Here is a 22,307-nt window from a genome sequence, read left to right as displayed (position 1 = left end):
AGTAAATAGGAAAATGCTAGGATAAAGAAGTTAATCTTTATGTTTATTTTTATAATTTATTTTTAATTATTTTGCTTTGATATATCTTGTTGGTCGCCAGAGAGTATAGTCTAACCACACCTCAAGGTTGAGACGACATTCTCTCAATTTAGAAAAATCCTGATTATTGAAACCAGGCATAAATGTTTGCAAGAAAATCATAAAAATTGCATAGTCGTCGTAATGTCGTGTACTCTGTGTGCGTGTATATATAAAGAGAGAGTATAGTCTAACCACATATATACCGGTGTATATATACCAACTTGGAGTCTGTGTATGGAACAGTTGGTGTGAGTAGAGTAGTTCAGTTACATTGTTGTGAGGAATATTGTAGTGCTCGTTAGCACTGATGAGCTGTTGCTGTTTAGTTGACAATGTTAAGTAGTTCACTGTGTGGAGCGTCTGTATGAACTGAATCTGTTGACTGTGTGAGCTGCAGACCTTCCCTGTAGTTGAGCCAAGGAACAATCGTTGTGTGTTGTGTAAGTCACCATCCCGTCTTCGAGCCTGTCTGCGTGTGGCTGTTGTGGGAAGTGATTGAGAGAAGTCAAAGTAAGGACAGCTGTTAATCAAAATTTCTGGAAGGTTGCCCGTCCAGGTGGTGTCCTGCTGAGGGAGACTTGTAAATAGGCAGCAATTAGGGGAGTATGGTCATTCATGGTTGAATATAATAGTGTATGTGTGTGAAAGTAGATCGATAAAGCAGACAGTGTTTTATTCATAACAATATGTTTCCATTGCGCTGCACTGAGCAAGTTTCCATTTTTGAGTAGGTTGCATGAAGCAGCCGTCAACTTCAGTTGCTCCACGTGCAGAACACAGTTTCAGCCAGTTACTAACCTCTTGCGTTTCATAACAGTTGCCCAACTACTTAGTGCTGTGTCACGTCAGGGTAGTCTAAAACTTCGAAACTGGTCAAATTTGCCCCCTCAGTACCGCTTCTTATGTTAAGGCTAAGCTACTCACCCCTTTGCTCGAGAGGAATTCCATGCCCCTCGCCACTTGATAGACGAATAATGTGAGGTCCCTTGACGTGAGTGTGTTGCTAGGTCCATGAAGGTTACCGTAACAACGTTCAGCTCGGGAGTTTCGTAGGAAGCTCTGCAGTTTACCGTGCGGAACAAACTCCATGATGACAAACAGTGGATCTGTGAATACGAATGAAGACAAATCACCATATCATATCAAACATATAATGTAAAACTCGTTTTCATTGATCTGATTACGGCGGTACATGAGAATGAACCATATTTAAGGCGCAATCACTATCCTTGTATTATGCTAATTATTGTGAGAATTTTCAATGGCCTGTACGTTCGACAATTTCTCTACCTTTCAAACACTGTGATTTACTTTCAACGGCAATGGCTCTCACTCAATGGAAGACTTAAGTACAGCGATATAAAAATGAAGGTATAAACATGAAAATTGTACATGAAATGATGGGGCAGTTGCATGGACCCTATAAACTTAAAATTTGGTAGTTAGGAACCTGATACCCACACAATCCCTAGAAAAATAGAAACATTCTAAAACTACCCAGAACGGCTGAGCTGGAGGACTATAAGCCAATGCAAAATACAACCTTTTAAAGCAAGTAAATACTCATGAATAAAGTAAAAGGGCAAAATATAATTAAAACATTATTTAAAATATTTATAGTAATCCAACGTTAATAAAACATACACCAAATTAAACAGACACTCAAAATAATGTTTCACCAACGCCACTGTTCGTATGCCCAACAAAACTAATTGCAAACTAATGAAAAGTGTAACTACTTTGGTTATTTCGCTGCAAGATTCATACATACCTTTATCTGTGCAGCAACCCAACAAGCGCACGACGTTTGCATGGGGTTCGAGCATCTTCATTACCTGCAACTCTTGTACCAAGTCCTGACGCTCTTTCTCAGTGGCGTTCTCCTTCAGAGTCTTTACCGCCACTACAGTCGTTCCCTGAACTCCTGCAACAAACAGAAATGAGTATAATCATTACAAAAGGACCCCACGTTTCCTTACAAACATAACAGCGTACAGCAACTGAGCAGTCACATTTTCCGAATGGCACAGAGCAGAGATGCATAAAATGTGCCTCAGGGAGCAAGAGTGCGTGTTGAGGCTCTTGCCTGCCACTCCTTGTTCGCGGCCTCACCACTCGCCTTATTCTAAGCCGTCCAATGTCCCATCACTCACACACTTGTCATTATGTGGTTGTATTTTACCAGAACCATCGCACAGGAAAGTTCTTTATTTTCCGTAATTAAATTTTCGAAGCTTCGACTGAGGACATAACTTCTTGATGCAACTTGGTAGCTGAGGTCATACGATGATGATGATGATGATTATTATTATTATAATACGAATTATTATTATTATTATTATTATTATTATTATTATTATTATTATTATTATTATTATTATTATTATTATTAACTTGTACGTAAGCCTGTCTTCGACAGTCGAAATTACTATGTGAAAAGTAATTGGATATATGAAATGAACATGTTAATGCATCTTATAAATAAGGGTCGGCGGTTGCAGAGTGCGCTTCGGCTGTCCGACGGCTCATAACTCCGACCGACCAAGCAAGCACAGGAGGGGTGGACGCGGCTCTGCTGTGGCTCTACGCCTCTGCATTCGGGAGAGAGAGAGGGACAGCTTCCCACCGTCAGCTGTCCTGAGAATGGTTTTCCGTGGTTTTCCATTCTCCTGCACTAAGGCGAATGCCGGGACAATTCCTAGTACAGGCTACGCCCACCAACCTTCTCACCTTCTCCGCACATCTCCTTCGCCGTAACAAATCTCCTGGCCTAAGAGACGGCGACACCGTCTAGCAGGCTCGCCTCCCCCTTCAGGAGAGGAATGAAAACATTGAGTGGTAGTATTAGTAGTTATGAACAAAATGTACACAAGATCTACAGTCATAATTATTAAGAAGTAATTGGAAAATTTAAAACAGACTGAATAGATTTTATGAATAAAAGTTACATTTTCCATGTTACATATACGTTATTTGAATGGAATCAGAACGAGTATTTCCTTACAAACCATATCGTGTATAATTGTATTTCGACGTCTGTGGAGTTGTGTACTCTTGAGAAAGCCATGTGACTAACCATACGAGTGAGGAGATTTATCACAAATGTATATATAGAGTTTATATTAGTAACAAACTTATTACGACAAGGAAGGTTAAATTCAGAAGAAATGGCCTCCGTTTATGAACAAACGCCTTATTGGGATTAATAGGTGCTAAATATATTCTTGGAGTAAATCACTTTCATCGTGAAGCCGAAATTCTGACGGGCTCAGGCCAGAGTTCAATATTCGTTGAAGTTGCGTAGTTTGTTCACGGATCTCATCAACGAGGACAATGTCGCAATGGCCAAGTATTGGTAGTATCAAAGTTTGGAGAAGTTTTATCTTTACGTCTTGCGGAAAAATGCCCTTATGTCTTTTCAGAGGGTGTAGCTTCGCGTACACCGTTCTACATTTATTTGTTACGTGATCAGACCTTTCAAGAGTTTCCGTCAGGGTCATAACTAGGTTCTTCATTTCCTTACTGAACGTGATTATGGTTGCATTTAATGTCACCAGAGGAATAATATAACTTTATACATAACGTTTATATTTTCTTTGTTCTTTGTAAGTTTCATTTCTCGAGTTATGTATAGGTATAATTACGCGACTTGATCATTAGTGAGATCGATTTTCGATAGTAAATATTTTATTTATTCGGTTCCTTTTTGTTTCAAAGTTCTTTTATAGTTCGTTTCAGTGACAATAAAATATTTTTGAAGTTTCATTTGATGATCTGTGGTACACTTACCATCGATGTCCAAAGCCTCACACCGCCACACTTGTCCAAAGCAGCCTTCTCCAAGGATGTTGAAAACCTTGAGACGGTGACGAGGGAACTCCCAGCGGTCTTTCGGCTTGGTGTTCATAGGATCCTGTGCTGGCTGTAAGTTAAGCAATAGTTCATGTAATTACATAGTAACGGACAAATTAAGATATATTTCACACCATAATTGTTGATTGTAAACAGTGAAGTCCATTTCCAAAATGGACAGGAACACAATCCTCATTATTATTATTATTATTATTATTATTATTATTATTATTATTATTATTATTATTATTATTATTATTATTATTATTATTATTGTTATGGTTCATGTTTGTGGGTTACTGTAGTCACGTCCTAGTTCGTGAACCATGGGCAACGGCTGAGTGGCCTAGTAAGTGGTCCTGAGAGTCGGGATACCAGTTGCTATGGAATGGGAGTAGGCATCTCGGACATATTCTGAGTCGTGGCCCTCCTTGTGCTCAGGCGGCCAGGACTATACAATTCACCGGTGGTCCATAACCCGTTAGAGGAGAGATCCTCACTTGGACTATGTGCAAGTAGGGTAGCATCCTGCTTCATGAATTTACCGAGCTCGGAACATTTTAAGCAAGCCTCGGACCTATGGGAGTAAGGGAGTCCCACTCCCATTTGACAGGCGAGGGACTCCTTGGAAACAACTTGGCGAACGAAATGGAATTCGATGGGGAGCTATCAATATTAATGGGGCTTATGGAAGAAAGAAGGTAGAACTGGCTGAGTCAGCAAAGAGGCTTCATCTGGATGTGCTAGGAGTTAGTGATATTCGGGTAAGGGGAGATAATGAGGAAAGGATAGGAGATTATAAAGTGTACTTGACGGGTGTTAGAAAGGGAAGGGCAGAGTCTGGGGTAGGGCTCTTTATCAGGAATACCATTGCACGCAACATAGTTTCTGTTAGGCACGTAAATGAGCGAATGATGTGGGTAGATTTGTCAGTTGGAGGAATTAGGACAAGAATTGTGTCCGTGTATTCACCATGTGAGGGTGCAGATGAGGATGAAGTTGACAAGTTCTATGAAGCATTGAGTGACATCGTGGTCAGGGTCAACAGCAAGGATAGAATAGTGCTTATGGGCGATTTCAATGCGAGAGTTGGGAATAGAACTGAAGGATACGAAAGGGTGATTGGTAAATGTGGGGAAGATATGGAAGCTAATGGGAATGGGAAGAGTTTGCTGGACTTCACTGCTAGTATGGGTTTAGCTGTTACGAATACATTCTTCAAGCATAAAGCTATTCACCGCTACACATGGGAGGCTAGGGGTACCAGATCCATAATAGACTATATCTTAACAGACTTTGAATTCAGGAAATCTGTTAGGAATGTACGAGTTTTGCGCGAATTTTTTGATGATACAGACCACTATCTGATCTGTAGTGAACTAAGTATCTCTAGGCCTAGGGTAGAGAAAGTGAAATCTGTCTGCAAACGAATAAGGGTAGAAAATCTCCAGGACGAGGAAATTAGACAGAAGTACATGGATATGATTAGTGAGAAGTTTCGAACAGTAGACAGTAAGCAGGTTCAGGATATAGAAAGTGAATGGGTGGCATATAGGGATGCTGTAGTAGAAACAGCAAGGGAATGCCTAGGAACAACTGTGTGTAAAGGTGGGAAAAGGCGAACACCTTGGTGGAATGATGAAGTGAGAGCAGCCTGTAAACGTAAAAAGAAGGCTTATCAGAAATGGCTCCAAACAAGGGCCGAGGCAGACAGGGATTTGTACGTAGATGAAAGAAACAGAGCGAAACAAATAGTTGTGGAATCCAAAAAGAAGTCGTGGGAAGAATTTGGTAATAACCTGGAAAGGCTAGGTCAAGCAACAGGGAAGCCTTTCTGGACAGTAATAAAGAATCTTAGGAAGGGAGGGAAAAAGGAAATGAACAGTGTTTTGAGTAATTCAGGTGAACTCATAATAGATCCCAGGAGTCACTGGAGAGGTGGAGGGAATATTTTGAACATCTTCTCAATGTAAAAGGAAATCATCATGGTGGTGTTGCAAACAGCCAAGCTCATGGGGAGGAAGAAAATGATGTTGGTGAAATTTTGCTTGAGGAAGTGGAAAGGATAGTAAATAAACTCCATTGTCATAAGGCAGCAGGAATAGATGAAATTAGACCTGAAATGGTGAAGTGTAGTGGGAAGGCAGGGATGAAATGGCTTCATAGAGTAGTAAAATTAGCGTGGAGTGTTGGTAAGGTACCTTCAGATTGGACAAAAGCAGTAATTGCACCTATCTATAAGCAAGGGAACAGGAAGGATTGCAACAACTATCGAGGTATCTCATTGATTAGTATACCAGGCAAAGTATTCACTGGCATCTTGGAAGGGAGGGTGCGATCAGTCGTTGAGAGGAAGTTGGATGAAAACCAGTGTGGTTTCAGAGCACAGAGAGGCTGTCAGGATCAGATTTTCAGTATGCGCCAGGTAATTGAAAAGTACTACGAGAGGAATAGGCAGTTGTGTTTATGTTTCGTAGATCTAGAGCAAGCATATGACAGGGTACCGAGGGAAAATATGTTCACTATACTGGGGGACTATGGAATTAAAGGTAGATTATTAAAATCAATCAAAGGCATTTATGTTGACAATTGGGCTTCAGTGAGAATTGATGGTAGAATGAGTTCTTGGTTCAGGGTACTTACAGGAGTTAGACAAGGCTGTAATCTTTCACCTTTGCTGTTCGTGGTTTACATGGATCATCTGCTGAAAGGTATAAAATGGCAGGGAGGGATTCGGTTAGGTGGAAATGTAGTAAGCAGTTTGGCCTATGCTGACGATTTGGTCTTAATTGCAGACTGTGCCGAAAGCCTGCAGTCTAATATCTTGGAACTTGAAAATAGGTGCAATGAGTATGGTATGAAAATTAGCCTCTCGAAGACTAAATTGATCTCAGTAGGTAAGGAATTCAACAGAATTGAATGTCAGATTGGTGATACAAAGCTAGAACAGGTCGATAATTTCAAGTATTTAGGTTGTGTGTTCCCCCAGGATGGTAATATAGTAAGTGAGCTTGAATCAAGGTGTAGTAAAGCTAATGCAGTGAGCTCCGAGACGAAACTATCTTTACATCGGTCTGTTTTCAGACCAACTTTGCTTTACGGGAGCGAAAGCTGGGTGGACTCAGGATATCTTATTCATAAGTTAGAAGTAACAGACATAAAAGTAGCAAGAATGATTGCTGGTACAAACAGGTGGGAACAATAGCAGGAGGGTACTCAGAATGAGGAGAAAAAGGCTAATTTAGGAATGAGCTCGATGGATGAAGCTGTACGCATAAACCGGCTTCGGTGGTGGGGTCATGTGAGGCGAATGGAGGAGGATAGGTTACCTAGGAGAATAATGGACTCTGCTATGGAGGGTAAGAGAAGTAGAGGGAGACCAAGACGACGATGGTTAGACTCGGTTTCTAACGATTTAAAGATAAGAGGTATAGAACTAAATGAGGCCACAACACTAGTTGCAAATCGAGGATTGTGGCGACGTTTAGTATCTTCTCAGAGGCTTGCAGACTGAACGCTGAAAGGCATAACAGTCTATAATGATAATGTATGTATGTATGTTATTATTATTATTATTATTATTATTATTATTATTATTACCAAATATATTATAATTAGGAGATATCCCAGAAACAATGTCCGCTTACAATAATATGACAATGAATTTAAATGACAACAAAACTACATTACAATTATCTAACAAGAAATTGTAATTAACCGTAACGTGAAAAACATACTACAACAAATTACATCGAAGAAACGAATTGCATTACTATTAAGGAAAGGGAAGAAAAGTATACAAAAAAATTAAACGTTACTTACAAGTGTAACAGAAATTACGAGAAATGGTATATGAAGCCGTGAGAAATTCATAGAAAATAAAATATTCCCTTACAAGTAACGTAGCAACATTTCAGTGCAGACACCCAGGAATTCGCATACATTTTGTAAAATATAATTTGAAATATTCCATAATAATTACAACACATTCACTGAAAGAGTTGGCTGCGTAGTTCAGACCCTGTAGCTGTTAGCTCGTATTCAGGAGATGGTCGGTTAAAATTCCACTACTCGCATCCCTCAAAAAGGTTTTCTGCGATTTGTCATTTCCACACCAGGTAAATGCTGGGGCTGTGCTTTAATTAACGCCAGGATCGCTTTTTATCTAGTCCTTGTCTATCCCATGGCTGCCAAAAATCTCGGCTTAAGTTGGTGTTACAACAAACGGCTGTTAACAACAAAAATTATTCAAAATTAAGAATGAACTGATAAATATTTCCAATATATTAACACTCTGATTTACAGCAGAATCTGAACGGTACAGTGGCTTACTACTAGGCTTGCACTTTACCACATTTTCAAAATCACAGAAATTCACCCAAAATAAACAAGATGCTTAAGTCCTTTCATAAACCATTTTATATTTTTGGGTAGATGTTCCAAAATTGCCGCAAGTAAGCATTGTCATAAATTCGCATCTATACGAAATAATATTTTCATAGGTGTGTTTTCTGCGGGCTCTCTTTTAAATGACCGCTCCTGTTTCCGTAACAGCGCTTTTCAACCAGCTGTTCTAATCTACACAAGATGGTTTCTTTGTATAAACTTTGTAAGCCTACATGGCACACAATAGTGCTCTGTTCATAATAATCACTATTATAACAGTTGTATAATATTTTAATTAGACAATCAAACCTGTCATACCTGGAAACATTTCTTCACGGTACGTTTAGAGACAATGTCTTCATGATCTCATAAATAAAGCAAACCATGACGGGATAGGAAAGGGATAAGTGTAGGAAGGCAGCATCCATGGCCTTAATTAAGGTACACACCGGGCGAGTTGGCCGTGCGCGTAGAGGCGCGCGGCTGTGAGCTTGCATCCGGGAGATAGTAGGTTCGAATCCCACTATCGGCAGCCCTGAAAATGGTTTTCCGTGGTTTCCCATTTTCACACCAGGCAAATGCTGGGGCTGTACCTTAATTAAGGCCACGGCCGCTTCCTTCCAACTCCTAGGCCTTTCCTATCCCATCGTCGCCATAAGACCTATCTGTGTCGGTGCGACGTAAAGCCCCTAGCAAAAAAAATTAAGGTACATCCCTGGCATTTACCTAGTGCTAAAATCGGAAACACCGGGCCGTGTGGTTAGGGTGGCAGCTGTGAGCTCGCATCCGGGAGATAGTGGGTTCGAACCCCACTGTCGGCAGCCATGAAGATAGTTTTCCGTGGTTTCCCATTTTTACACCAGGCAAATGCTGGGGCTGTACCTTAATTAAGGCCATGGCCGCTTCCTTCCCATTTCTAGGCCTTTCCCGCCCCATCGTTGCCATAAGACCTATCTGTGTCGGTGCGACGTAAAGCAAAGCAAAAATGGGAAACCAAAGAAAACCATCTTCAGGGCTGCGGACAGTGGGGGTTCGAACCCACTATCTCCCGAATCCAAGCTCACAGATGCGCGCCCCTAACCGCACGGCCAACTCGGTAACAGTTATTAAACTCGTGTCCTCGTATTAGTGGCGGTGGAGAAGTACCATTCAAGCATACCACCAAGAGAGGCGATCTTCATGTATCTTTTCAACCACATACCAACCACCTTGACAATCTTAAAATCTGTGGCAATAATGGGAATCGAACCCTGGCCTTCGACGACGACCACAGCTAATAGTGTTTTAACCGTTATAAATAATTAACATATCTGATTATTTATTTTTAACTAACATTACAAACAATTTTTTTGGGTCAAGGCTATTACTAGGTTATTGAAACATGTAGGTCTTTGCTTTTTTAACTACAGGTAAATAGTGTCAGACATAAAAAGGCTATAATTTCGACGTCCAGGAGGAAGTGTCCTATCCAGCCACCAACCGAAGTTCCCGGATGTGTTGACATCGTTATGATGAGAGAAACCGGAGAACCGTGTACACAATGCACCCAAAGGTACAGTTTACAGAATGGTGCTGAACAAGCAGAAGAAATGGATAGAAAAAGAAACCACTTTTCCCTTTGCGAAAATCTAATTATTATAAGTATGACCTTCGGTCATGGCCTTCCATCAACTGCTGCTAATTTCGGATGACTACCATCCATAAGACATAGCCTACACGGTTGCTAGGTAACATTCTCTGGCCATAATAATGATTAGGAGTACTCGAATGAGTATTAAGTATTTGTGGATTTCACGCGTTGCTGTACTCAGTGTTTTTGTCCGTTTTTACATTTCAGGAGGTGGTAACGATCACACGCGTCATTGCATAGGGGACAAACGCAGTCTTAGAACTCTGACCAAAAAGGTTCTGTCATCTAAGGTTCAGTATGACATGAACTGTATCAACGAATCTTCGTTCTAAATGATACGTGTGTTGCGGGTCAGTATTTCTCCCCTCAACATCGTCACATAATTGTAATTTCTACCGCAAACTATATTATGAAAACCGATATTGAGGTGTCCCATTTTCAGACAGGTATATATCATTATGGACTCCTTTCTAGAGCTTTTTATGCCAAACAATTCTTCCACACACATATTCGCGTCCTTCGTTGACGGTTTAGGGAGCGAAAGCCAAGAAAACGCTCGGATGGTCGTTTTCTCTTCGACTCTCTTCGCTAAAATCGCAACAAATCGTCTCCCTTTAGAAGCAGATTGTTATATTTTTTTGCTAATTGCTTTACGTCGCACCGACACAGATAGGTGTTATGGCGACGATGGGACAGGAAAGGCCTAGCATTGGGAAGGAAGCGGCCGTAGCCCTAATTAAGGTACAGCCCCAGCATTTGTCTGGTGTGAAAATTGGCAACCACGGAAAACCATCTTCAGGGCTGCAGACAGTGGGGTTCGAACCCACTATCTCCCTGATGCGAGCTCACAGCTGCGCACCCCTAACCGCACTGCAAACTCGCCCGGTAGATTAATATTTTACATAGTTAAATTTCCCATAACGAACGCTCTATACAGCAGTGAAAACCGTATCAATATCTGTTCAGTGGTTCTCTAGATTAGGCTACATAAGCACAGAAAGACACTTACCAGAAACTTAATTTTATTATATGTATAGATACGCACTATATAATTTCTCTCTTTCCTTTCAAATTATTTCCATAATTAAGTGCCACTGGCAAGTCTTGTCCTCGATGGAAACCCAGATTTATGAGAAGCTCTAGAATAGTTCCTGACACGAGAATAATAACAACAACAATAACTAGAGCGCGGGTTTTTATGCAGTAAAAGGTTGAAATGGAAACTTACTGAAGCAAGTAACAAGTATACGCTAATCTGCACAACGGTTATGCTATGCGCTTAGCATAAACATAGGGTTTCGGCCCACCAGAACCCCTAGAATTTATGTTACTCTCTCTATATTACAGAAGAGCGGCCTAGGCGACGCCTCCTAATAATCAAATTCGTTTGTATTCTAACCTATTACTGCAGAAAAATCCGGGCTGTCACAATAACCAAGACTAGACCAAACTTCGTAAGAACAAACAATGCAAGTCGTATACAAAAAAAAAAAAAAGAAGAATGTAAGTGTCTTACATCTCAAATATTGTTCGATTTCCTCTAAATTCCTTCAAATATTCTTACAATATTTGAAAACAACCAAAGCGTACACACCTGCTGGATGACATCCGTTTCCCAGGGTTCATAGCGGTTACTGGGTGCTCTTGGTCCTCGCCAGTGTTGTAAGGCCATAGGTTCCTCTAGGACTATTCCTCCAGATGGTTCTTTGCGCTGAAATAGATATAATTTGAAACTTAACTCATGGAACCAGTTTTGATAGAGAAATTTCTCTCTAAATCAAAATCACATTTACTGATTCATTTTAATAATAATAGTATTACAGTTGACTCATGGAAACAGTTTTGATATAGACATTTCTCTTTAAATCAAAATCACATTTACTGATTCATTTTAATAATAATATTACAGTATTTGTTTTACATCTCACTAACTACATTTGTTGTAGTTTCGGGAGACGCCTAGGTGCCGTAATTTAGTCCCCCAGGAGTTCTTTTACGTGCCAGTAAATCTACGGACATTAGGCTGACGTATTCGAATACGACCGCACTGAGTCAGGATCGATCCTGTCAAGTTGGGCTCAGAAGGCCAGCGCTGTACCATCTGAGCTACTCATCCCGACTGATTCATTTTTATGTCTTCAGTACTTATGACATATCACCTCCCAGGCTCTAAATTTCAAAAGACGGAATGACGACCATTCAGACCCTAGATGAGGCTGACTTCCACTTAAGACAACCAGCACCACTACAAGTTACAATTTATATTACATTCAGCCAGACTCCATAACTTCCTTCACTTTCATAAGTTCTCTTCTCTTTCAACAGTGTTCCTCCAATCTCTGGTTCGCTGTTCCTCGTTCATCCAAGCATAACCCATCTCCAATATTCCTTTTCGCATAGAACTTTCACCCCCGCTATTTTCCCTCTGAACACTTCTCCGTTTCGAATAACGTCAACCTAGATCCATTAGTTTCGTAGAATCTAACGGGCACCTTTCACCGTGGGACTTGTGTCTTTCAATTCCCTCGGATGAAGTTGAAAATTATGTTTGCTATCCTTTCCAGATCCACTCTTCTGATGTGTCCATAGAAAGCGTGGCCAAGATCTGCTCAAAGTTTCCTTCAGCTCTTGGTTTGGACTCGAGTTGAATGCAGTGCAGAGCAGTGTTCTTTGTTTCTTTGTTTGTCGCATTCTTTCTTTTGGATCGAATTTCGTTACAATCATGATTTCTTTACTTCTTTGTTAATTTATTTATTTACTTAATTTTCTTCGCCAAGAATCCATTTCCAGCTAATGCGTCTCACATATAGTATTTTAGTTTGACTACCAGAGAGGAAGGAGAGAGAGAGAGAGAGAGAGAGAGAGAGAGAGAGAGAGAGAGAGAGAGAGAGGAATGCATTTATTTCTGCTTCCCCCAATTGGAGGCTGCCAAAAAGACAAAGCTTACATGTAAAATTTATTGACAACTACAAGGGTCGTGTAAAATGTGTCCATAAATGTTTTTATACTATATTATAGTGTACCTATTACTTAATAAAAAATTGCATCAATTTTGAAACCCAGGAGGATTTGGAGTGATGCGCCTTATGGCACAGTTTGAATGATAACAGTATCATTCTGGTCCTTTCTTCAGCTTTGCTTTTCATTTATGTTTGGGATCAGATCTTCATCTCGAACTTTGGAACTCATTTAATATCAAGATAGTAGTAGTAGTAGTAGTAGTAGTAGTAGTAGTATGACAAATAGAAGAACAAGTGTGAGGACTTATCGAGTTCAAGCGCGGCCCGCCAGGCAGTGCTAGAGTGGGCTATGTCCACAGTACCGATCAGCTGTTCTTAGGAATGAGGCCAGAGGAAACCTTATTACTCCGTAACTGATAAGTATATACACTGTCTTTTAAAAGCAATGAGAGATTACAATTGCAATACCACGGCAGAGTACAATGGAAAAAAAAAATCATACACGGAAATAAGAGCCACGACCTTCATCACATGTTGCGAAAAGCACAGGTTACTCGAGTGTACATATACAGATAAATAACACATAACTCCCAGCATATTAAAAAAAACACCCATGAACTATTTAATAGTAATATTCTACTTACCCAGTTCGTCGGTTACTGGACTTTCGAAATCTTGGGTGAAGATTTGGCGGATGTTCGAGATTGTAAATCTCGCCGGATTTCTTTCGTTCCGAAAAAAAATCGGCAATTCAGATCATGATAAACAAGTCTGGGGATTACATTCATAACATGTTGAAGACAACAGCCAGCTCCTGAAGGATCAACTGAAATTTTGTCTATGGAATCGATACAATCGAAAAATATTTCGCCCCGCATCAATTTTGAGTTCAGTTTTCCGCTATTACTTTCTCGACCTGGTGAATAATGTCACATTTACTTTTCGAAGGGCATGTTAAAAACACTTCATTGTTGCTTGAACCGTAGTCTATTATTTCGGTAAGAACTGAGAATGTACTTTGATTGCTGTCACGTAGAGAATGAGCACAGGACGAACACTTAATAAATTCAGGAGAGTGATTAACAACGTACCCAGCCAAATGGTACACTAAACACTTCTCAATCGAAGAGTTTCGAACTGCGCTGTCAAATTCAGGTACAGAGCTTTCCCAGTCTTCGATATTTATTGTATCTTGAACCACGAATTTCTGCTTATTTGAAGTTTCCAGTGATTGTTTCACCGTCTTGTTATGCATTTCCACAATCCCGGCTAACATACGCATCTGATTAACATACGAGGTCAGGATCATCTCCCGTTTAGGTTCTCAATTTCCTCCTACTTTTAAAGTCTGTTTATAGGGATCTAGGTCGAATTAAATTTCGAATAGCATATTTAGGCGCCTATTGAGCGATAATATTGTCCTTTCGGCATCAGAAAGTACACTATAATAACCCAAATTTTGATCAATATTAGACTGACTTTTAATTCTCCATTCGTTGCTGCACTCTCGTATTCAATCTTCTTTCTTCTTTTCCTGGTGGTGTCTAGGTTCTTTTTCCTGTTGGGAGCTTTACGGGACTTTAATCTCACTTGAAAGGTATTTCGGCAAATTAGGGAAAATGTGAGGCACTGCTCCTGGACGTAATTTCGATTTCACACTAGAGATAGCCAGTTATTCACCATTCACTCTAAAATTACCTGATTTCACTATCAAATCATCAGAGAAATGAACTTGACAAATTGAAATATTATGCGTTAACTCAGTATCCTTTCGTGGAACAGCTCTGGCCTGTTTTCAAATGTATTCCTAATCTTCAGTGGTGAAAATAATCGCATATCCTCAACTTACTCTACCACAGCCTGACTTACAGCCAGGTACAAAACAGTACGGCATGTTGAAATATTAATTTAATCAAGCCACCTAAGATACGTGCTTTAAGTACACAACACAAAATGAACTGAGTTTAGGAACTGAAAGCAAAGAAAATTCAACTTATTGACTGGAATATCTCTCACAGTAACGTCTACCGCACTTTTCTATAGCCGGCTTGCCGAAACTACTGGAGCACATGTTGGACAGAATCGCTTGCAGTGCTTGCAGTGGCGGGGCCACAAACTACCATGCTATAACGGCTGAGTCCTCATACTTGGTTCTTCTATTCTTCATGGTAGTGGTAGTAGCAGCAGCAGCGAATTCTCCCAATATTGGAGAACTTTACGCAAATAACTCAATCAATTCTTCTGTGGGTTCTTCTTGTTGCTCCAATAGGTTTTCATTCTTTCCGAGAAGGCTCGATTACTTTCTGCCGACCACATTGTTCTGTAGGGTTTTTGTTGTGGTTGCACTGATGTAGCTTCTCAATTGTTTACTTTGTGCCTAAAGAGGGTCTCTTTATAGTATCACTCCGTTTATCCGGATTAAACGGAACTGGGTCCGATAATCCGGAAAATCCGTTAACGACAAAAATAACACACTTTATTGCACACTTTATGTATTTTAAAACAATATTAATAGAGCAAAAGAGCTTATGACCTACATTTTAGGTCCCTTTAAGAAACAATCATCATCATCATCAACAACAACTACAACAACAATAACAACTACTACTACAACAACAACAACAACAAAGCAAAAGACGTATCTAAGTTTAACAAAAAATGCAAGTGAAGTACATACAGTATATCATTATGATTTTTACTTCTCCTTAATCTGTTTTCCCTCCAGGGTCGGTTTTTCCCTCGGACTCAGCGAGGGATCCCACCTCTACCGCCTCAAGGGCAGTGTCCTGGAGTTTCAGACTCTGGGTCGGGGGATACAACTGGAGAGAATGACCAGTACCTCGCTCAGGCAGCCTCACCTGCTATGCTGAACAGGGGCGTTGTGGAGGGATGGGAAGATTGGATGGGACAGACAAGGAAGAGGGAAGGAAGCGGCCGTGGCCTTAAGTTAAGTTCCATCCCGGCATTTGCCTGGAGGAGAAGTGGGAAAGCACAGAAAACCACTTCCAGGATGGCTGAGGTGGGAATCGAACCCACCTCTACTCAGTTGACCTCCCGAGGCTGAGTGGACCCCGTTCCAGCCCTCGTACCACTTTTCAAATTTCGTGGTAGAGCCGGGAATCGAACCCGGACCTCCGGGGGTGGCAGCTAATCACGGTAACCACTACACCACAGAGGCGGACATGAGTTTTACTACTGAGTCTAATGGGGATTTCTCGAAATGGAATATTATTTTATTCGAAGTAAATTCAGGTACACGTACCTACGTCTACTTTTCACAGACAAGCATAAAAACGTGATCCTTGTAATGTTTTACACCAAGAGGATTTCGATGACAAAACAAAAATCCTTCATTCTAAAATGATTTGTTTAAATACAAACTGAAAATCATTTCAGTATATTTCAGAGTGGCCTATCTCAGAATAATCATCTAATATTTAATATTATGTTCATGATCAGTCCAGCTGTGTATTCAGATATATAGATAAAAGGGGTTCGGATAAACAGGGTTGTACTAATTTTTTAAAAATATATATAGTTCCGTTTGGGCCTGCTATTGACCACGTGGTTCTTATCTCTAGCAGCTTTCTTCTTTGACCAGTACTCCTTCATTCCTGCACTGTGAATGTCTTTTTGCTCCTGAGTCCATTTCACACCTCCTCCAGGACGTACTGTTTTTTTCTGTTAGTGACTGGAGAGAGTTTGATGTTCTGATCAACGTTACCTATTCTGTCATAAATTTCACTGGGAGCAGTGTCCAATTCTTGAAGGTCTTTTCTGAAGAGTCTTGCCCAATTGGTATTAGTCGCTTTCCCTCTAGAGATGGTCAGGAAGATTCTGGAGGTGAGCGTCTGATTGTCCATTCTCATGAAATGACCATAGAAGTTCAATCTCATCTTCCTCATAGACGTTGTAATGCTCTCCAATTGTTGGTACAGTTCGTTGTTGTGTCTGATTCTGTACTTGCCTTCTTCTTTAATAGGGCCGATAATTTTTCTCACGATCTTCCTTTCCTTCAGCTCCAGTTTTCTAAGTTGCCCTTCTCTTACCATGTTTAGGCATTCTGAGGCGTATAGTACTGACATTCCCACTACAGTAGTGTAATGCCTGATTTTGAGGTTAAGGGAGAGGGATTTCGATTTGTACATACTCTTACATAGGTCGTAAGCGCTTTCCAATTTGATGAATCTACTGTTCATGGCCTGATCTTCATTCATGTTTGCGGTTATCCCTTCTCCTAGGTATCTGAAGGAGTTAGTCCTTTGTACGGTTTTGTCCCCCAGTGGGATTGATTTGGGTGCATCTTCGATGTTGGTGATAAACTGTGTTTTGTTGATGGCGATCTATTATTATTATTATTATTATTATTATTATTATTATTATTATTATTATTATTATTATTATTATTATTATTTAACAAATTCTCACTTGCGCAATTTAAAACCATCTTCTAATAGAGGTTTTCATTTTGTGTCTATATAAAACTGGACAGTAAACATTGCTTTGAATTAACATACCATATCATCCTTGTTATTTTTACTGCGTGTTCGACACAACCGGCGCCGGAAAAGCCAAATGATGCCACCGCCAACAAGGAAGAGCCCACACACAGCTGCTATCGGAATTACTGTCGTGGTGATAACAGTGACGCTAGCCACAGCACCATCGGTTGCGTTCACAGGCAATACAGGCCGCACCACGGGTGTGGAGGTGGCGATAGCAGGATCGTTCGTCACTGCATTAACAGATGTAGAGACAGTAGAAGTTGAAGGAAAAGGTACTGCTGATGAGCTCAACAAGTTAGTAAGCTCAGTTCCATTGTCTGGTGCACCTGAAACGAAAATGGAAACTTCATTAAGATTTTAAAAAATGAGAGATGAAATACAGAAAGAAAAAGAAAGTCATATTATTCCGTAGTCTACCAACGAATAATTTTATTTATTTATTTATTTATGTATTTACACTCACTGACAGAGCAAATGCAACACCAAGAAGGAGTGGTCAGAACTTGATGCCAATTGCAGGGTAGACTGACGTCACTGAGGTATGCTCATGATGTGAAATGCGCCGCTGTGCTGCGCACGTAGCGAACGATAAATGGGACACGGCGTTGGCGAATGGCCCACTTCGTACCGTGATTTCTCAGCCGACAGTCATTGTAGAACGTGTTGTCGTGTGCCACAGGACACGTGTATAGCTAAGAATGCCAGGCCGCCGTCAACGGAGGCATTTCCAGCAGACAGACGACTTTACGAGGGGTATGGTGATCGGGCTGAGAAGGGCAGGTTGGTCGCTTCGTCAAATCGCAGCCGATACCCATAGGGATGTGTCCACGGTGCAGCGCCTGTGGCGAAGATGGTTGGCGCAGGGACATGTGGCACGTGCGACGGGTCCAGGCGCAGCCCGAGTGACGTCAGCACGCGAGGATCGGCGCATCCGCCGCCAAGCGGTGGCAGCCCCGCACGCCACGTCAACCGCCATTCTTCAGCATGTGCAAGACTCCCTGGCTGTTCCAATATCGACCAGAACAATTTCCCGTCGATTGGTTGAAGGAGGCCTGTACTCCCGGCGTCCGCTCAGAAGTCTACCATTCACTCCACAGCATAGACGTGCACGCCTGGCATGGTGCCGGGCTAGAGCGACTTGGATGAGGGAATGGCGGAACGTCGTGTTCTCCGATGAGTCACGCTTCTGTTCTGTCAGTGATAGTCACCGCAGACGAGTGTGGCGTCGGCGTGGAGAAAGGTCAAATCCGGCAGTAACTGTGGAGCACCCTACCGCTAGACAACGCGGCATCATGGTTTGGGGCGCTATTGCGTATGATTCCACGTCACCTCTAGTGCGTATTCAAGGCACGTTAAATGCCCACCGCTACGTGCAGCATGTGCTGCGGCCGGTGGCACTCCCGTACCTTCAGGGGCTGCCCAATGCTCTGTTTCAGCAGGATAATGCCCGCCCACACACTGCTCGCATCTCCCAACAGGCTCTACGAGGTGTACAGATGCTTCCGTGGCCAGCGTACTCTCCGGATCTCTCACCAATCGAACACGTGTGGGATCTCATTGGACGCCGTTTGCAAACTCTGCCCCAGCCTCGTACGGACGACCAACTGTGGCAAATGGTTGACAGAGAATGGAGAACCATCCCTCAGGACACCATCCGCACTCTTATTGACTCTGTACCTCGACGTGTTTCTGCGTGCATCGCCGCTCGCGGTGGTGCTACATCCTACTGAGTCGATGCCGTGCGCATTGTGTAACCTGCATATCGGTTTGAAATAAACATCAATTATTCGTTCGTGCCGTCTCTGTTTTTTTCCCAACTTTCATCGCTTTCGAACCACTCCTTCTTGGTGTTGCATTTGCTCTGTCAGTCAGTGTATTTATTTATTTATTTATTTATTTATTTATTTATTTATTTATTTATTGCTAGTGGCTTTAAGACGCAATAACACATCGAAGGTTTTCGGAGACTCAAGGATGGGAAAGGATAAGTTTGGAAAGGTAGCGGCCGTGGCCTTAGTTATGGTACAGCCCCAGTATTCCCCTGGTGTGAAAATGGGAAACCACGGAAACATTTCCTCGGGGCTGCCGGCGCTGGGATTCGAACCCACCACCTCCCGAGTGCAAGCTCACAGCTACGCGACCCTAACCGTGCGGACAATTCACTTGATTAGTGCGTTAAACAAGTAGTTCTAGTGATTTTGGAACATAGTGGCTTGTTGGCAGAACTTCGATATTTTTTATAAGAATGAAAGCAGAGTGTAGAGAAACAAGATAATTATACTTCCAGAGAGCTTTATTAGCTCTTTCATTAGTCACTTGTTATTATTTATAATATTCTCCATTTACCTGCTAATACTGAGCATCTTTATATACGACATTAGTAATTCTATTGAAAATGTTTCTTGTGCAAATGTAAGAGTTTCTGATTTGTGGTCACTCCCGCAACAATTCGAGCGAGATTCTCTCTTTTCTGATTGTTGCCTCTTTGAATTTAATTTCCTCACACCCGCACCTGTGTCATGTGTGGCATATATCTAGTAATATGACTGCTTTGTATTGCATATAACAACATCACGATCGGCAAGAAACGCGGGTCGGCGGTTGCAGAGTAGGTTTCGGTCCGACAGCTCTGCAATTCGGCTGAACAATCAAGCAGAGGAGCGGGGTCCACGCCTATAAGGAGGCTTTACACGTCTGTATTCGGGAGACGGAGAAGGGCTGTTCCCCACAGTCGGCTGTCTTAGGAATGGTTTCCATGGTTTTCCATTCTCCTGCAATAAGACTAATGCCGGGACAGTTCCTAGTATACGCTACAGCCGCCAACCCTCTCACCTTCTCCGAACATCACCTTCACCGTATCAAAACTCCTGGCCTGAGAGTCGCGTTACCGTCTAGGAGACCCACCGTCCCCTTCAGGGACAGAATGAAAACTGTTCAGTAATAGTAGTAGTAGTAGTAGTAGAAGAATAAGAATAAGAAGAAGAACTGCTGTTACTGCTCACTCTGGCTGATACATCACTAAAACAGAGGTCTCAAAAACAACATAATTTGGTGCTGGAGGTAATTACTTCCGATGGATTTAGATTCCACACAGTGAGTTACAGTTGAAAGAGAGAATGTCTATGCGCTAATATTGACGTCTCGAAATAGTAGAGCACGTAAACTATTGTCTCACAACAACATGTGTAGCGATAGATTTATCACAGGCGCGGGTGTGAGGAAATTAAATTCAAAGGGGCAAGAATCAGAAAAGAGAAAATCTCGCTCGAATTGTTTTGCATTCTACTCAGTGAGCAACAGGCAAGAAAGTACGAAACATAACCGCTACTGTTAACAAGAAGCTAACGAAAAGAACTTTCTTGTCACGCAGAGAGGTGTGAACGATGATGTACCTGGGCGTGGTATCAGTGGCCGACGAGAGAAGGCGCTGAACTCTTGTTCCCAACTTTCTCGGTGAGAGGTAGTACAAATAAAAGGCGTATATGGCTTTGAGTGCCGGAAGTGTCCGAGGACAAGTTCGGCTCGCCAGGTGCAGGTCTTTCGATTTGACTCCCGTAGGTGACCTGCGCGTCGTGATGAGGATGAAATGATGATGAAGACGACACATACACCCAGCTCCCGAGCCAGCAGAATTAACCAATTATGGTTAAAATTCCCGACCCTGCCAGGAATCGAACCCGGGACCCCTGTGACCAAAGGCCAGCACGCTAACCATTTAGCCATGGAGCCGGACTGAGAGGTGGTATTCTCGAGGTTCAAAAACTGATTTTTCAGTTCCTTTGTAACGGACTGAGATAAAATCAAGTGCAGGAAAGTTCTGCAGGTCTCTACTTAGATACTGGCAAGGTTCTCACAAAGGCGGATTAGTAGCTTTAGTGTTTATTCAATTCAAACAGAACGACAGACGGGCAGAGACAAAAACTTTCAAATATGATGGATATCGACTCCGCATCGTGTACGCTACCAACGCTCCCAAAACTATCACGAACACCGAATGTACGGACAGATTCTACAGTATTATTATTATTATTATTATTATTATTATTATTATTATTATTATTATTATTATTATTATTATTATTATTATTATTATCCGCCTCTGTGGTGTAGTGGTTAGCGTGATTAGCTGCCACCCCCGGAGGCCCGGGTTCGATTCCCGGCTCTGCCACGAAATTTGAAATGTGGTACGAGGGCTGGAACGGGGTCCACTCAGCCTCGGGAGGTCAACTGAGTAGAGGTGGGTTCGATTCCCACCTCAGCCATCCTGGAAGTGGTTTTCCGTGGTCTCCCACTTCTCCTCCAGGCGAATGCCGGGATGGTACCTAACTTAAGGCCACGGCCGCTTCCTTCCGTCTTCCTTGCCTATCCCTTCCAATCTTCCCATCCCTCCACAAGGCCCCTGTTCAGCATAGCAGGTGAGGCCGCCTGGGCGAGGTACTGGTCATACTCCCCAGTTGTATCTCTCGACCAAGAGTCTGAAGCTCCAGGACACTGCCCTTGAGGCGGTAGAGGTGGGATCCCTCGCTAAGTCCGAGCGAAAAACCGAACCTGGAGGGTAAACAGATGATGATGATGATGATTATTATTATTATTATTATTATTATTATTATTATTATTATTATTATTATTATTATTATTATTATTATTATTATACCACTTCAGTATCATACCACAGTTATTAACAGATTACAAACACATACGAATTTATTTAATATTATTTCAGAATTGTATTCAAATATAAAGCCGAAATGTATAATTTAGAATAGTAAACGCCGATAAGTGTATGAATCTGATTTACATATTTAGTGTCTCAAATTCCTGCTGCACTAAGATGTTGTTTACAATTGAATGAGCACCGATGCAGCCGTGGCAGAGCGGAAGGAGCAAAGGTCA

The 22,307-nt window shown here is 41.7% G+C and overlaps 1 protein-coding gene across 1 annotated transcript in view; it reads right to left on the bottom strand.

Moving 5' to 3' along the window:
• Nucleotides 1–22,307, bottom strand: part of LOC137501902 (tyrosine kinase receptor Cad96Ca-like) — an 80,109-nt gene that overhangs the window by 5,559 nt on the left and 52,243 nt on the right. Inside the window, exons 4-8 of the mRNA XM_068229062.1 lie at nucleotides 17,427–17,740; nucleotides 11,544–11,660; nucleotides 3,871–4,003; nucleotides 1,853–2,005; nucleotides 1,006–1,187 (exon numbers count right to left, since the gene is read on the bottom strand). Of these exons, the coding sequence (XP_068085163.1) occupies nucleotides 1,006–1,187; nucleotides 1,853–2,005; nucleotides 3,871–4,003; nucleotides 11,544–11,660; nucleotides 17,427–17,740 (899 nt within the window). The remainder of the gene's footprint in view (nucleotides 1–1,005; nucleotides 1,188–1,852; nucleotides 2,006–3,870; nucleotides 4,004–11,543; nucleotides 11,661–17,426; nucleotides 17,741–22,307) is intronic.

The sequence above is a fragment of the Anabrus simplex genome, chromosome 8, assembly GCF_040414725.1.
Source record: "Anabrus simplex isolate iqAnaSimp1 chromosome 8, ASM4041472v1, whole genome shotgun sequence".
NCBI classification, from domain to species: domain Eukaryota; kingdom Metazoa; phylum Arthropoda; class Insecta; order Orthoptera; family Tettigoniidae; genus Anabrus; species Anabrus simplex.
The sequence above is the reverse complement of the archived record's forward strand: the minus strand, read 5'-3'. Positions and strand labels throughout refer to the sequence as shown.